The sequence below is a fragment of the Conger conger genome, chromosome 18, assembly GCF_963514075.1.
Source record: "Conger conger chromosome 18, fConCon1.1, whole genome shotgun sequence".
NCBI classification, from domain to species: Eukaryota; Metazoa; Chordata; class Actinopteri; order Anguilliformes; family Congridae; genus Conger; species Conger conger.
In genome coordinates, this window is record NC_083777.1 from 18540653 (window position 1) to 18556539 (window position 15887).

The window sequence follows — 15887 nt, forward strand, 5'->3', positions numbered from 1 at the left end:
TTTTTTTTTATATTAAAATGAGCACTTATCTGGTACGTGGTATATATATTTTTCTCCTTTACCCATGTAAGAGTGATGAAGATGTATACTTTCATTGAGATGGCATTTACAGTCAGCCAGCACTTTATTTGGTATTTATTAGCTTTTTTTTTCTTCTTATTGGTCTTCTGCTGCTGTAGCCACTTAAGAGGTTTGAAACATTGTGTGTTCAGAGCTCTTCTACATGTGCTTATTTTGTTATTGTCACCTTTCTGTCAGTTTTGACCAGTCTGGTCCTTCTCCATTGACCTCTCTCATTAACAAGACGTTTATGCCCGCAGAACTCCTGCTCACTGAATGTTTTTTGTTTTCCACACCATTCTTTGCAAACCCTAGAGACTGTGAAAATCCAAGGAGATCGGCAGTTTCTGAGATACTCAAACCACCCTGTCTGGCACCAACAATCATTCCACGGTCAAAGTCACTTAGAATAAATTTCTTCCCCATTTTGACATTTGGTCTGAAAAACAGCTGAAACAGCTCTTGACCATGTCTGTATACTTTTATGCATTTAGTTGCTGCCACATGATTGCCATATTCACAAGCTGGTATACAGGTCTACCTAATAAAGTGCTCACTAAGTGTACATACAGTACGTACACATACACCTACAAATGTGTGTGTGTGTGTGTGTGTTTGTATATATTTGTATATATATGTATATATGCTATATTCTGTTTGAGTTCTGAATGAACCCAATTTGAGTTTCTATTGTGCAACACTCAGGCTTTATAACACAATAAACACTTTTATTTTGTTGTGCAGCATCACTGTTTACACATGGAAGTGTTTTTTTTTTTTCTATGCTCAGTTTATTGCCAGCCTGCTTATCACCGGGCTTACCCCTGGGTTTTTAACTGCTGGCATAATACGAGAGATTTGTGTACATATGCTTTAACAATCCTCTTATTGCCCATTTGGTTTTGTATTTGTTGTGTTTTGCCCAGAGTGAGTGGATCACAGTTCCCTCAGCAGTTTATCTGTAATGCCAGTGGTTGGTATTTGTTACAGTTACCTGTAACACCATTGTCTTCACCCCACTGTTGATATTACTAAGATCACTAGAGCCAACATGCAGCTGCGGCACCAAAATGGCCGCTGCTTTCTCCAAAAGTGACTAATAAGTACTCTATTTGTGGCCATTGTCATGAGCTCTTGAGAGAAGGTTAAGTTAGGCTTTCATAAGAGAGCATCCGTATGAAGGCTGTGTACGTACTGAACCGATGCACACAATCAAAGGAGAAGCGTTTCCGTGGTGGTTTGGTGAGTGAAATAATAACGGATTTTGCTGCTGCCAGGGCAGCATATACCGTCTTTCTCATTAATTTTCCTGTCGTTGTCCTGACATTTGCGTTTGACTGTTCATGCAGTCACAGAGAGAGGTCAGACCGGGACAGCAAATAACAGAGCGTTTCCTGCCAACGAGCCTTTCTGCTGACGCTCGCTCCAGCCATCACTAGGGCAGATGTGCGTTTGCCTGGGAGATATCTGGTCATATGGATTTTCTGATATTTGCTCTGGATCGCTTTTTGTTTAAGTGTGAAAATGTGCTCCCCATGCTGCACTTCCATCCTCATCAGTGTGGACTGGAGTGATGAGACCGCCAAGCCTCCAACCCGCTGCTGGCAAAGCCATTTTAACCCCACTTGGGGAGGCCCATTTCACTATTTAAAATGGCTGCCCCTTTCTTTTTTTGGAACAAAGACCGCTGTATTATAATCATTTATGGTTATAATGGCATAATGGGAATAGTGCTTCAGTGATTTTCTCTGTTTATAAATACCCCACAACAAGAATATATATGCCAGTCATCATAGACTACATCCTTTACCAACACCACAGACCACATCATTTGCTGACCAAATCTTTTACCAACACTGCAAACCGCATCTTTTACCTGTGCTACAGGCCACATCCTGTATTAACACTACCGACCACATCCTTTACTAGTAGGAGAAAGATCAGTTGGGGAAAGAAATCAGTCGGAGAAACAGCAGTTGAAGAAAGATCATTTAGAGGACAGATCAGCTGGGGATCTGGTAAATTGTATTAGATTAAGTGCCGGAACACTAGTCCTTTTCCCACACAGAATGCAGTGCAGACAGGGTTGGTGTTATCTCTTTGCATGTCTCCTATAAGGATGGATCTGGCAGGAGGCAGCAGCGCCCCGCTTTATTGTGTCCCCTAGGCCATGTTTCAGAGGAGCGCGTGTACCTCCCAAAGCAAACAGCACATAAATGGAAGCGAGAAACAGGATCATTTGATTTGATGGCAGAACCCAATTACAGCCGCCTGCACCAGTGACGGACCCTCATTAGATCACACAGAGCCGGCCACGCGGTGAGCGGATCCGCTCCTGCGTGTGCTTCTCCGTAGAGGTGAGAGACGGGAGGCCAGGCGCGACTCCTTCGGCTGTTTCACCGCACACTTACTGCAGATTGAATCACACTGCGCGATGCTTTTATGCTTCCGTCATTAGGCTAATGGAAAGAGTGTACCTACGGATGCCATTCTGAGGTTCACCACAACTGGCAATCTATCCCTGGTGTAGGTGGAGGAGAGGGTGAACTTTGACCTGTGAAATCGGAACGTGTTCAGGCTTGTCTGTATGCCCGTCTAACATTAGTAGCATGCACTGAAACCTATGGGAAGATGGTATAAGGCATATATCGCAATACGGCTGAGTTTCAGTAAAAACATTTTTTTCAGTATCTGAGGGGAGCTGAGTTTCAGTAAACATATATTTTCAGCGCCTCACAGCAAGGAGGTCCTGGGTTCAAATCCCCGTCGGCCGGGGCCTCTCTGTGCGAAGTTTGCATGTTCTCCCCGTGTTTGCATGGGTTTCCTCCGGGTACTCCGGTTTCCTCCCACAGTCCAAAGACATGCAGGTTAGGCTGATTGGTGAGTCTAAATTGCCCGTAGGTATGAGTGTGTGAGTGACTGGTGTGTGTGCCCTGCGATGGACTGGCAACCTGTCCAGGGTGTATTCCTGCCTTTCGCCCAATGTATGCTGGGATAGGCTCCAGCCCCCCTGCGACCCTGTTCAGGATAAGCGGGTTCAGATAATGGATGGATGGATGGATATATTTTCAGTATCTGAGTGGAGTTTCAGTAAACACATATTTTTTCAGTATCTGAGTGGAGCTGAGTTTCAGTAAACACATATTTTTTCAGTATCTGAGTGGAGTTTCAGTAAACACATTTTTTCAGTATCTGAGTGGAGCTGAGTTTCAGTAAACACATATTTTTTCAGTATCTGAGTGGAACAGGCAGCCTGAGGGGACACCGATGTGAGGAACCTCCGGAGACATAGAGCAGAATAAACAGATGTGCGTCTTGAGCTGCTGTGGTGCCGACAGAGCTTCCTGCTTTTACGAGACGTCAAACATACTTTGAAACGCGCTGAGGAAAAAAAGCAGAGGGTGGAGGTGTAATGGCTTTTACAGTCTGAACACAGGAAATGGTGCCCACGTTCATACAGCGGTGGATACATTCATTACGTTTGTAATATTTTCCCTTTTATGAAAAAAAAAAAATAGACAAAGATAATGCAGCTAACAATAAAAAAGAGTGAAGAAAAGCATAACAGGTAATTGTTTATTTAATGAATTCTTTTGGAAAAACGCAGACTATTATATTGATTATTAGTTTCTCATTATGAGCAATGTGTGAAGCCTTGAAAGTGTATTATGAAGAAAACTTATCAAAAAGTTATTGGAGTTGCATGCAAATTTACATTAAACGGGAGAATGCGTGGTAGTCAAAGAACACCTTGAGTGACAAAGCTCAAAAACACATACTGACTCCGGCATCTTATAGCAATGAACTCCTAACAAAGCTGTCATTTACAAAGATATTTTAGGAAATTTAGGCCTCCAAACGGGAGCACTGATGACCTGGGGGAACATGAAAGGCGCCCCAGTGCTGTGGAAAATCATTTTCGTCAAATTTAAGACCCAGTTTGTGGGCTCACATTTAAAAGATTAATGCAATTTTAAATTTAGTTGGCAATGTCAAAATATATAAGTGGTATGAATGCATAATTAAAGAGAGAAGCCATTACAGCCCAGCATGGTTGCAGACTCATGCAGTTAAAGAATACATGGTGAAATCCTAGAACTCAGTACAAAGATAAAAGACACAAAAATGAAACCACAGGTATCGAAACTCCTGTGTGTGAGTAATCTTGGTTACAAAATTCCTTTTTTTTTTTTTTTGTTTCCTTGATATTAATTTCAAAATACAAGGTGTGGATTTTTCTGGCGAAATGACAGGCCTATTTGCAAGAAAAGGGGAGAAATACTGGCACGTGAGAGTTAAAAATGACAGCAGATATGAAAATAACATACATATGCTTTAACACTTAACCAGTCAGGATATTCCGTTTATGAGATGTATATCTAAAAATGTTGTAGAAAAATTATCAGTTCATTACAACACCGAAGATTAGAAGAATGCGTGGTCTTGTGAAAAGAGCGAGGGCAATAGACTCGACAGCACTTCCCTGTACTCGGGTCTACAGCTGCAAGCTTTTCTTTTTTAAACACATTCAGATGAAAAGCTACTTAATGCCTAAGAACTGTTAGCAAAGATGCCTTCACGCTGACCTTGACAGAAGGTTCTCAATGACTTGCTCTCAAGGAAAAATTGAACAGGTGTAAAAAGGTCAGGTTGTAGTGACCCCCTAATCTATTTAAACAGCTTTTACTGCAAAAGGGCACAGCTATCTATGACTGACAGCTAAACTTTACTTGGCACAACCGTATGAAGATATTTCATGTGTGGCAGACTGGATGTTGCTGAGGAGCAAGATTCTACCAAAAGTCCATCATGATTCCGTGCAAGTTGGCTGGCAGTGTCTTGGCAAGTCTACATTCGTAGTGCTCAGGGCAACCTATACGGAGAGAAGCCATGTTAACAGCCATTTGCCGAACCGATGTGTCAAACAGTCTCAGAGCCCCGCGGTGACCTGGGTAGTCTCAGACTGCACGCTGTTGCCTGGCGATGAGGCCTTCATGGCTAGTCATACCTGCTGTCTGCTGCGCTCCTGGGTGGGGCCGCTGGAGTTGTGCTCCCGCCGTGGGTTGCGTGTTCGCACCGAGTTCTGCACCTCCAGGCCCGGGGAGGTGGGCACGCAGAACTTGCGGAAGCAGCGCTTGAAGTTCTCGTCCAGGAAGGCGTAGAGGACAGGGTTGAGACAGCTGTTGGTGTAGCCCAGAGCGATGCAGAAGTGCCAGGTGATCGTCTGCAGCAGCGACTTGGGGATTTCCACCAGGGCCTTGATGATGACGAAGATGTGGATGGGCGTCCAGCACACGATGAAGACAGCCACCACCACCAACACCATGCGGGTGATGCGGCGCAGGTTGCGGTCCTTCTCCTTGGAGCCCGACAGCATGCGCACGCTCTTCAGACGCAGGATCATCAGGCCGTAGCACACGGTGATGATGAGGACGGGCATGATGAAGGCGAAGATGAAGACGCAGATCTTCAGCAGGTTCTCCCAGTACCAGGAGGGGTGGGGGAACAGCAGAGTGCAGTCTGTGAAGCCTGCTGCTTCAAAAGAACAGAGTAGTACATGTACAAAGACACACACACACACACACACACACACACACACACGCAAATGCACACACGCACACACAAATGCACACTTGCACATGTACACACACACACACACACAAATGCACACACATACACCCACAGTGGTGCCAAATGTGTGTGGAAAATCAATAACCATTAAGTGCAATTTGTCAGAAATACACACTATTCATTTTAAAGCACTAGATCAAAATTCCAGTATCATAAAGGAAAACAATTATTTGGGAGAAAAGCACATTTTTGCCACTATTTGCACTTGAACATGGTAGTAATAAAATAGTACTACTACATTGAACTGTGTAGGCCTTATGCCTGGGAGTTATTTGAATAGAAACACAACCAATATGCACTTCAAGTCTTAAGTGAGCTCCAGTGAGAAGGCATATATGGGGAACATCTGCAAAGCCATAATAAAAAGGCACCATCACCTGGTGAGTAGTCACAATAAAAACAGCTTTTCCCTCAAACAATTGCACATGTTCTCTAACAAGCCCTCTTAGGATTTAAAGCATTGTGCACAAACATCCAAACACATCTCTGAGCCAATTCATTTGAACCACCAAGAGTAGCGGTAAAGAGCAGCCGCATATTAACAGCAGTTACAATGCAGGTTTCTAAAGGATGGGCCTTCCCAGACAGAAGACTGGCTTTTCTGAAATTATGGCTATGATCGCAACTGTTTGGTGAACGCTTTATTCTATTGAACGTGCTTTCTTGTCATCTTGGTCACCTTCTGTTGTGCAATTTTGTAATATACAGTGCATCCGGAAAGTATTCACAGCGCTTCACTTTTCCCACATTTTGTTATGTTACAGCCTTATTCCAAAATGGAATAAATTCATTTTTTCCCTCAAAATTCTACACACAACACCCCATAATGACAACATGAAAGAAGTTTTTTTTTTTTTTTTTTTTGCAAATTTATTAAAAATAAAAAACTAAGAAATCACATGTACATAAGTATTCACAGCCTTTGCTCAATACTTTGTTGATGCACCGTTGGCAGCAATTACAGCCTCAAGTCTTTTTGAATATGAGGCCACAAGATTGGCACACCTATCTTTGGGCAGTTTCGCCCATTCCTCTTTGCAGCACCTCTCAAGCTCCATCAGGTTGGATGGGGAGCGTCGGTGCACAGCCATTTTCAGATCTCTCCAGAGATGTTCAATCGGATTCAAGTCTGGGCTCTGGCTGGACCACTCAAGGATATTCACAGAGTTGTCCTGAAGCCACTCCTTTGATATCTTGGCTGTGTGCTTAGGGTCGTTGTCCTGCAGAAAGATGAACCGTCGCCCCAGTCTGAGGTCAAGAGCGCTCTGGAGCAGGTTTTCATCCAGGATGTCTCTGTACATTGCTGCATTCATCTTTCCCTCAATCCTGACTAGTCTCCCAGTTCCTGCCGCTGAAAAACATCCCCACAGCATGATGCTGCCACCACCATGCTTCACTGTAGGGATGGTATTAGCCAGGTGATGAGCGGTGCCTGGTTTCCTCCAAACAAGACGCCTGGCATTCACGCCAAAGAGTTCAATCTTTGTCTCATCAGACCAGATAATTGGTCTGAGAGTCCTTCAGGTGCCTTTTGGCAAACTCCAGGTGGGCTGCCATGTGCCTTTTACTAAGGAGTGGCTTCAGTCTGGCCACTCTACCATACAGGCCTGATTGGTGGATTGCTGCAGAGATGGTTGTCCTTCTGGAAGGTTCTCCTCTCTCCACAGAGGAACGCTGGAGCTCTGACAGAGTGACCATCGGGTTCTTGGTCACCTCCCTGACTAAGGCCCTTCTCCCCCGATTGCTCAGTTTAGACGGGCGGCCAGCTCAAGGAAGAGTCCTGGTGGTTCCGAACTTCCTCCATTTACAGATGATGGAGGCCACTGTGCTCATTGGGACCTTCAAAGCAGCAGAAATTTTTCTGTACCCTTCCCCAGATTTGTGCCTCGAGACAATCCTGTTTTGGAGGTCTACAGAAAATTCCTTTGACTTCATGCTTGGTTTGTGCTCCGACATGCACTGTCAACTGTGGGACCTTATATAGACAGGTGTGTGCCTTTCCAAATCCTGTCCAATCAACTGAATTTACCACAGGTGGACTCCAATTAAGCTGTAGAAACATCTCAAGGTTGATCGGTGGAAACAGGATGCACCTGAGCTCAATTTTGAGCTTCATGGCAAAGGCTGTGAATACTTATGTACATGTGATTTCTTAGTTTTTTATTTTTAATAAATTTGCAAAAATGTCAAAAAAAAACTTCTTTCATGTTGTCATTATGGGGTGTTGTGTGTAGAATTTTGAGGAAAAAAATGAATTTATTCCATTTTGGAATAAGGCTGTAACATAACAAAATGTGGGAAAGGTGAAGCACTGTGAATACTTTCCGGATGCACTGCAATTGTGGGTAGTAATATTATTCCGTCCTGTGTATTTGCTGTTGACGGGGGAACTCACGGCTGTACTTGTCCTCCATGGTGGATGCCATGAACATGACTGGCAGGGCAATGGCCGAGGACAGGATCCAGTTGCAGACGTTGACGATCTTGGCATTGCGCGGCGTGCGGAAGTCCAGAGCCTTAATGGGGTGGCAGACGGCGATGTAGCGGTCTACGCTCATGGTGGTGAGGGTGAAGATGCTGGTGAACATGTTGTAGTAGTCGATGGAAATCACCATTTTGCAGAGCACATCCCCGAAGGGCCAGGTGCCCATCAGGTAGTTGATGCTCTGGAAGGGAAGAGTGCTGGTGGCCAGGGCGTCGGCCAGGGCCAGGTTGAAGATGTAGATGTTGGTGGCCGTTTTCATCTTGGTGTATCTGCAGTAACAACAAAATGAACCGTGTTTTTGCAAACCTGTGGGATGCGTTGAAGTGAAAAGCTGCTAATGTGATTTATTCTGGGTTAGCAGGAGGGGGTATTCAGTTCATAATAGTGGAGAGAATGGGAAATATACATGATTAAATCATTGTGTAAATATTCACATATTTAATGTTTGCTATTGAAGCCATGATGGTTCTTAAGAAAGGCAGTCTGACCATTACCATAAGCATAAGCAAGGTCATTTGTAGATTATTTGTAGATTTGTTCTTTCTCCTTCACATGCGCTCTCTGTGTGAACTCTTTTCTTTCACAAACGGCTGCTAATAGACCAATCCACATGGTTGTGTAACAGAGTGGATGCATATAACTCAGTTCAACAAGTGACCTTCTGTTTAATCTCTTTGAAAATGGTGCCCTCGCTGAAACAGGGCAAGAATGGGGGCTGTTGGCAATGATCGAAACATAATTTAATTTTTATTTTTAATACATGCAACTGTATGTCATTTTATTATCATGGTAAATACTCATTTTAGTAAGGATGAGTCAGGTGATGCTGTACCATTGTGTTCCTGACTTATCATAGTTTGTGTTCCCTGTATAATGTGGACTGTGTAATCAGTGGAAGATGCTTTCAATATAATGTGCTGTCTATCAGCTGAAGATGCTGGCTATATGTGCTGTATATCAGCTGAAGATACTCTCTGTGTAATGTGCTGTCTATCAGCTGAAGATGCTCACTGTGTAATGTGCTGTCTATCAGCTGAAGATGCTCACTGTGTAATGTGCTGTCTATCAGCTGAAGATGCTCTGTGTAATGTGCTGTCTATCAGCTGAAGATGCTCTGTGTAATGTGCTGTCTATCAGCTGAAGATGCTCTGTGTAATGTGCTGTATATCAGCTGACGATTCTTGCAGTATAATGTGCTGTCTATCAGCTCAAGGTGTGGCAGTTAAAGCCTTTTGCTTAAATGCCTTATCGCAAACTTCAGTTCTTGACTGTTTCTGTGTTAGGTGTTTGCTTTGCCTACTCAACGGCAGCTCATAACCAAGCACAGACACTGTCCTCAACATGCTAACGTGCCTCTTCCCTGGATGTCCTTAGTACTGTCGCCTGTATTATTATCACTGTTTTATTATCAACACAGTGAGGCATAACTCTGAGAAGAAATGGCAAAATAAGTCCATTACTCCTGAAAATTAAATCACCGCTTTCTGCAAGTCATTTGCGCTTCAGTGAAACAAATTAGATTTTCAAGTGAACTCCCAGCCCATTTTAAATTGGCCTTCGACGTGTGTAATGTTTGATTCATTTTCCCTCACTCATTAGCAAAGTCATCGCCTGGGTGTGGAAATTGTTTCACAGACTCAACACCATTTCCCTGGTTCGTAATAAAGAACTCAACATGGATATCACCCTTGCATTGCTTGTGAAGTATTTGAAAAGGCTAAATAAGCACCGGGAGAGTTTGACGGAGAATGGGATTAGATGCCAAGGGGCTGAATACGTAAGCACATTCCGGTGTAAACATCAGCGCTATGTACAAAGACTCAGTGGCATGTGAGATTACTCTGCCAAAGGAAACAAATCAAATCACGTGGGAACACAGGACTCACCGAGAAAAGATTCATGACTCATTACACACATTCCTCTCAGTTTTACATGAAAGGAAAAGGAATCTGCAAACAAATTAGTCTATCCTTCAGGGAACCTACGTTTATTAAAAAATTGAAATGCCATGGTGCGAAAAAATGGTTTCAAATATCAAGAAATCAATTGCATTTGTTTTATCAACTGAATCCAAACAGAGAACGGATAGGCTGTGATGAGCTAAATATTTGCACAAGGAGAGGAGAATTTCAGATTTGTAGACAACTTAAATTTAACAAAACCTGAAAAGCAAAGTGTACATACAGATTTACAGTATACAGTATAAATATGTAGTATTTATGTTTTAAAGCAAACACAACATTTGAACCAAATAGAGAGAACATGCAGCTGGAGGAAATGTTGTGAATAGTAAAGTACATCATGTCGCAATGCCTGCACATGGTGGCTGGCATCTGAGACTGGGAAATCATTTATCAATATAAATTGTCATTCTGTAAGAGATGTTCTAAAAATCTAAAACATGTGCATGAAGCTACCCAATATGTCAAGAGAGCATCTACCACAAATTATTGTAATAATGAAACCATAAATGTAGCCCCAAGGCCAACACTGAAGATGAATAATGACTGGATGAATCTAAATTAACATTGAATGCATGGTGCTTCCTGTTCCGAACAGGAGTTACACCAGGATCAGTAATTTATTAAACATTTGTTATGAAAGATAAGACCGGTGAGGGATTTAAAATCATCATGGGCGTGAAACAGCTTGTTCCACAAATCTCCACAGCTGTGGAGTGTAAGATACAGAAAAAAAAAAAAGAAAAACCAGAAAGGCTGTATGTCTTTCTAGCTGTTGGGATAATATAGGCAATATTTTGAGTTATAAAAGTGGCACAGTCATTAAATATAGTTCTCCGGCTCTACTGTATATATGCTGTAATTCCCAGATTCATTTGTATTTGATACTATAGTTACACTGTATACAGCAGATTAATGTGTATTTGATATTATGTTTTCCTTGTATACAGCGTATGAATGTCTAATGATACACTATGTTATAGGCATGGGATTCTAATTATTGTGTATATTAAATATATATATTTTATCATATATAATGTATTTACTCAGTCCCAATAAATGCACATGTGAAATGAGCTTCATGTGATGGATAATATGAATCGGGAAATAATCAAAGTATTTTATCTTGTGGAATATATCGGCTGTTGAATACAGAAACAGGCTGGAAATGTAATGAGATGCATTAATTTATTTAGAAGCACTTTGAATTATTGATCTCTTAATCTGTTAGCAGCTAAATGAAAGGGAACTTATTTGATTGTGTGTGAGTGTTTATTAGTATTTACAATAGAAGTGATGAATTCATGTTGTTTCTGAAGTGTGTCGCTGTATTATTCTTTCTTATTTATCCTTTTAATGCCTTGATAACATAATTCTGTTTGCTAATTAGAAGTCGAGCTTCCTTGCAGTAGATTAAAAAGCGATCAACCTTGACTGCAGGCCAAATACAATGTCGCATTGGTTTATTTAGAGGCCATTTTTAAATATGGCTGCTAACCCATTTTTTGAAGATACAGTATAATGTCAGCTGTGAAGCACGCACTGCCCTGCCATATTTTCAGATGACAGAAAACTGAATTTCAATCTGTGCTTATCTACATCGATGAGTGGCGTCTAATAAACTGATGCAGTTGCTATAGGCCTCCACAGCTTTTCCACATCTGTTGCAGCATGTGAAAGACTGGCTTGAGATATAACAGGCTGCAGTCTGGCGCATGTCTCGTCACATTTCAAGATCCTGCAGCTGAAAATAACCCTTGTAATCCGAACAGCACATTCGAGCAGATGTGGCTTCTGAGGGGAAAACATTTCATTATGACAATTATTTTATCACTGTAAAAAAAACATTTGTACTTATGAAAGGAAATCATTTAAAAAACCTTCAAACCTGCTCTAAAATAAGGTAACTTTCAATGCAGCCAGCACATCAGGATTTTTTCAAGTAAAGACTAAACCTATGACTGGCTTGCTTTGAGCCACATTAAACGTTTGGTGCTGATACAGACCTTTCTCAAAGCCTTTTTATTTTCTATTTTAGCTTTCCAAAAGCTCAGTGCAGAATGACTAATGAATAACCAAGGAAATGAAGTAATGTTTTAGGATGGGGTTTTCATTAGTTATGGCTCTTTTTGTTTGTCTGACTGTACTGGATTAAAAAAAACAAAACAGGCTTGCCAAATGTTTTAGGTACTGTCTCTTCATTATTTGGCGGACAATCCTTTGAGATTTAAAAAGAGACTATTAGTCATGATTAAATTGTACATAAAAGGACACCCATAGGGAAATGTGTCCTACTTCATAAAGGCATTGTTACATGTAATTCAAAAGAAAATTGCAATATGCCAATCATAGCAACAGGCTTTTGAAATGAACATAATGAGAAACTGTTGAGCTCTGAAGTGGCAGAGAAATGCTCCTGGACAGCTGCTTTTCTTTTGTGCGGCTCCATAGGAACACTGGGCTTGGAGATGAGTTTACTGATGGAGAAGACTTGCCACATGCAATGAGTAACCTCCAGATCGGAGCCAATGAGGAGGTTAATGATGGAGAAGAGTCAGAGCCAATGAGGAGAGTAATAATGGAGAAGAGTCAGAGCCAATGAGGAGGGTAATGATGGAGAAGAGTCAGAGCCAATGAGGAGAGTAATGATGGAGAAGAGTCAAAGCCAATGAGGAGATAATGATGGAGAAGAGTCAAAGCCAATGAGGAGAGTAATGATGGAGAAGAGTCAGAGCCAATGAGGAGATAATGATGGAGAAGAGTCAGAGCCAATGAGGAGAGTAATGATGGAGAAGAGTCTTAGTAAATGAGGAGTCCATTACCAATGAGGAAAATGTCCATTTATAATAATGACTCAGGTATTTCTCCCCAGGTAATTTGGAATGCAGGGTTTTGTTTCTTTATAAAAGATGTAATTGAATCATTGAATACAGGCCGGCGATGGCTTTTGTCTTGCTGTATGAAATGCCTGCAGAGCTACAGTATGATGTCATTAGGGGAGGCATCCCATGGTCTGCAGGGAAGGACGCCTGTATCGTAGTGCCATCCAATTAGATCAACAAAGAATAAAAAAGTCAATAAAAGAGAAGGAAATGGTTTGTTGAAACTGCCATCCTGATGCGTCATTATGCATTACTGGCCTCAAATGAGGCTTTTATCAGTTAATGATTTTGTGGTTCTGTCTATGAGAGTTATTTCACACAGTTTCACCATGACAAAATGTCTGAAATCGAAGCGCACCTGCAACATCAAGCTAAAGTAAATATTTGGTAAAACAGAAAAGACAGGGAAGGTTGCTGTTGATTAACCCAACATAAGCGTACTGACAAAGGCAACTGACTCTATGCTATTATTTAGCCTTATGGAAAGAAAACGGCTGAAAAAGCTTCAGGTGGCCATCAAATTACCAAATCATCAACAGAAAGGGAATGATATATACATTTTACATCAATTAACGCAAATACCCTTATTCCCCTTCTTGAGGTGCAGTTTTATTATTACATGTATGACTCTATGAGACAGGGGATGAGGGACAGAGACTGCCACGAGTGTGTCTCTATGGCAACAGAATGCACTGAGCACCGCTTGAATGCACTTTCATTTCTTCTACTAAGAAATTAAATAGATTTTTCTCCAGCCTGAATATACAGATATCTATGGTGGTACATTTATTTCCTTTTAAATTTTTGAAAATGTTGTTCCTTCTGCCATTCTTGAATATACAGTGGCTCTAAAATGCTAAACAATTTTGATGCAGTATGTTGTATTTACAACGTTTTTGTGCATGCCTAATGTTATCTGATATAATGTGTGAGATATTACTGTGCCTGAGCCTAATGTAGCTTTAGCATTGTGAGGACTGGTCTGGGTTTTGTTCAGCAGAACTTGCCGATGAGTGACTCTTCACTGGGTGGCTGCAGTCTTGTTCCATTAGCTGTACGCAGAGTGACTCCTTCAGTTGTAGAGTGTGTCAAAAATACCTCAGCTGCTCAATAAAAGCCAGGCTTTTTCCAAGGAGCAAGAAGAACGGCTGACCCATTCAATGGAGCTTGTTAATTAAAAAAAATTAAAAGAATCCTAAGAATAATGCGAGGCAGTGGAAGTGAGGCTTGGCTCAGGGGCTAAAATATAAATAATACCTCATTATTGGTGTATGAACCCATATTCTTGACCTGTCCAGAGCAGTAATTTAATGCTTTTACTGTATAAATAAAAGCTCAGTTCCAGTGCCGGCGCTGTCTCCAGAGGTCTTGTACCAAACCACGTGATGATTGCTAAGAGCACCGTCAGCCCTGAGAACATTTGTTCTCTTATTAACTTGTTGCTTAGCAAGGCATTTCCCCATAATAGGTCTATGCTCATACGGCTCTGCCCAGTCACACGAGCCGCTCGGCTCATTGACCTTCTTCTCCACACAATCTCCTTTATTAATGTGTGTATTCATATACTGGATGAGCCCATAAGGTCACTCCGCTAAATGAATCATTAGGGATATTGATGAAAGGTCCAACTTGTTCGGATGCTAGAAGCTGCGCTTCTCCCTTTCTCGAGTAAGGCGGGATGTGTCTGGGTGGGATCCAGCTGTCTCTCAGCTCCGTCTGCGGGCTCAGTTCCTTTATGAGCAGAGACAGTGGGACAGCGCTGGACCTACAGGAAGAGCTGCACGTGTGACTGGCTTTTTCGCGTGTCGTGAGATTGAATCCCATTCGTCATTGGAGGTGGAGAGACAAATATTCCACACAATGTGTATAGATTAGATTAAAAAACTTTTTGGACACAGAAATCCTACCACAATCAGGACTAATTAATTGATCATTTAAAAATGGATAAAGACATTGATTTGTCCATTTGGAATGATAGTAATTATACACTATACATTTTTGCCATGAGTACTTTTCTTTCTAATGATATCACATTACAGATTACAAAAGAAACTTAATAATTGTCATTACTTCAGACTAGCACATGCACTATTGGTCATACAAACAGATTCAGCGCTAATTGGAATCAAGCCCCCAGATCCTCGCACGGATGTGCCATATTGATGCAGTTATATTCCAGATGAAATGTCTCCTTTGAGAAATGATGGCTAATGAAAGCACAAAAGAAAACAACTTTGTGGACGATTAAATAGTATAAATATTTGACATATTTTCAGCTGGAAAGGAGACTGCGTTGACATGTGTTACATTATTGTGGACAAGTTGACTCTGGGCAGGATATAAAGGCTGAACAGAATATTTAGATCGCAAGTAGTCCGCTATAGAACAGCGGGCACCCCCATATCAGATGGAACACTTTTGGTTGCATGATAAAAGACCAAACTCAGCCTTGGACAGACTGTTCAGAAGACTGATTACATTAATGAGCTCTGTCAATCTGACACGGTGTGAATGTTGCGGGTGGAAGAATATGCAGAGTAACAAAATATTCATGGGTACCTGCAGTGGTAAAGATGTGACGAGTAGCCCGCGGGTTTTCCACAGACTGCACATCACGCTGTTTGATTTTAAAGGTACATCATAATTTTATGCATATGTGGTAGGCCTACATCAGCCTATTGTTTTTCAACAAACACACTGGACGCATCCTCTTACATCCTCTAACTGTTCTCATTGGTTGAATCACTGTAAATTTCGAGATATTCCCATTAATAAATTCAAGACATTTACCACAAACAGCGCTGTATCAGGACTCGAGAACAATCCCGTTCTTATGGAGTCCGACAAACAAGTACCGACAAGTTTATA

At 41.7% G+C, this 15887-nt stretch overlaps 1 protein-coding gene across 2 annotated transcripts in view; it reads right to left on the reverse strand.

Moving 5' to 3' along the window:
• Positions 1-3622: 3622 nt before the first annotated feature.
• oprm1 (opioid receptor, mu 1) overlaps positions 3623-15887 on the reverse strand; it is a 37359-nt gene continuing 25094 nt past the window's right edge. For both annotated transcript variants that reach the window (XM_061227933.1, XM_061227932.1), the window contains exons 2-3: positions 8087-8445; positions 3623-5592 (exon numbers count right to left, since the gene is read on the reverse strand). In XM_061227933.1, coding sequence (XP_061083917.1) covers positions 5063-5592; positions 8087-8435 — 879 coding nt within the window. In that variant the 5' untranslated portion in view covers positions 8436-8445 and the 3' untranslated portion in view covers positions 3623-5062. The remainder of the gene's footprint in view (positions 5593-8086; positions 8446-15887) is intronic.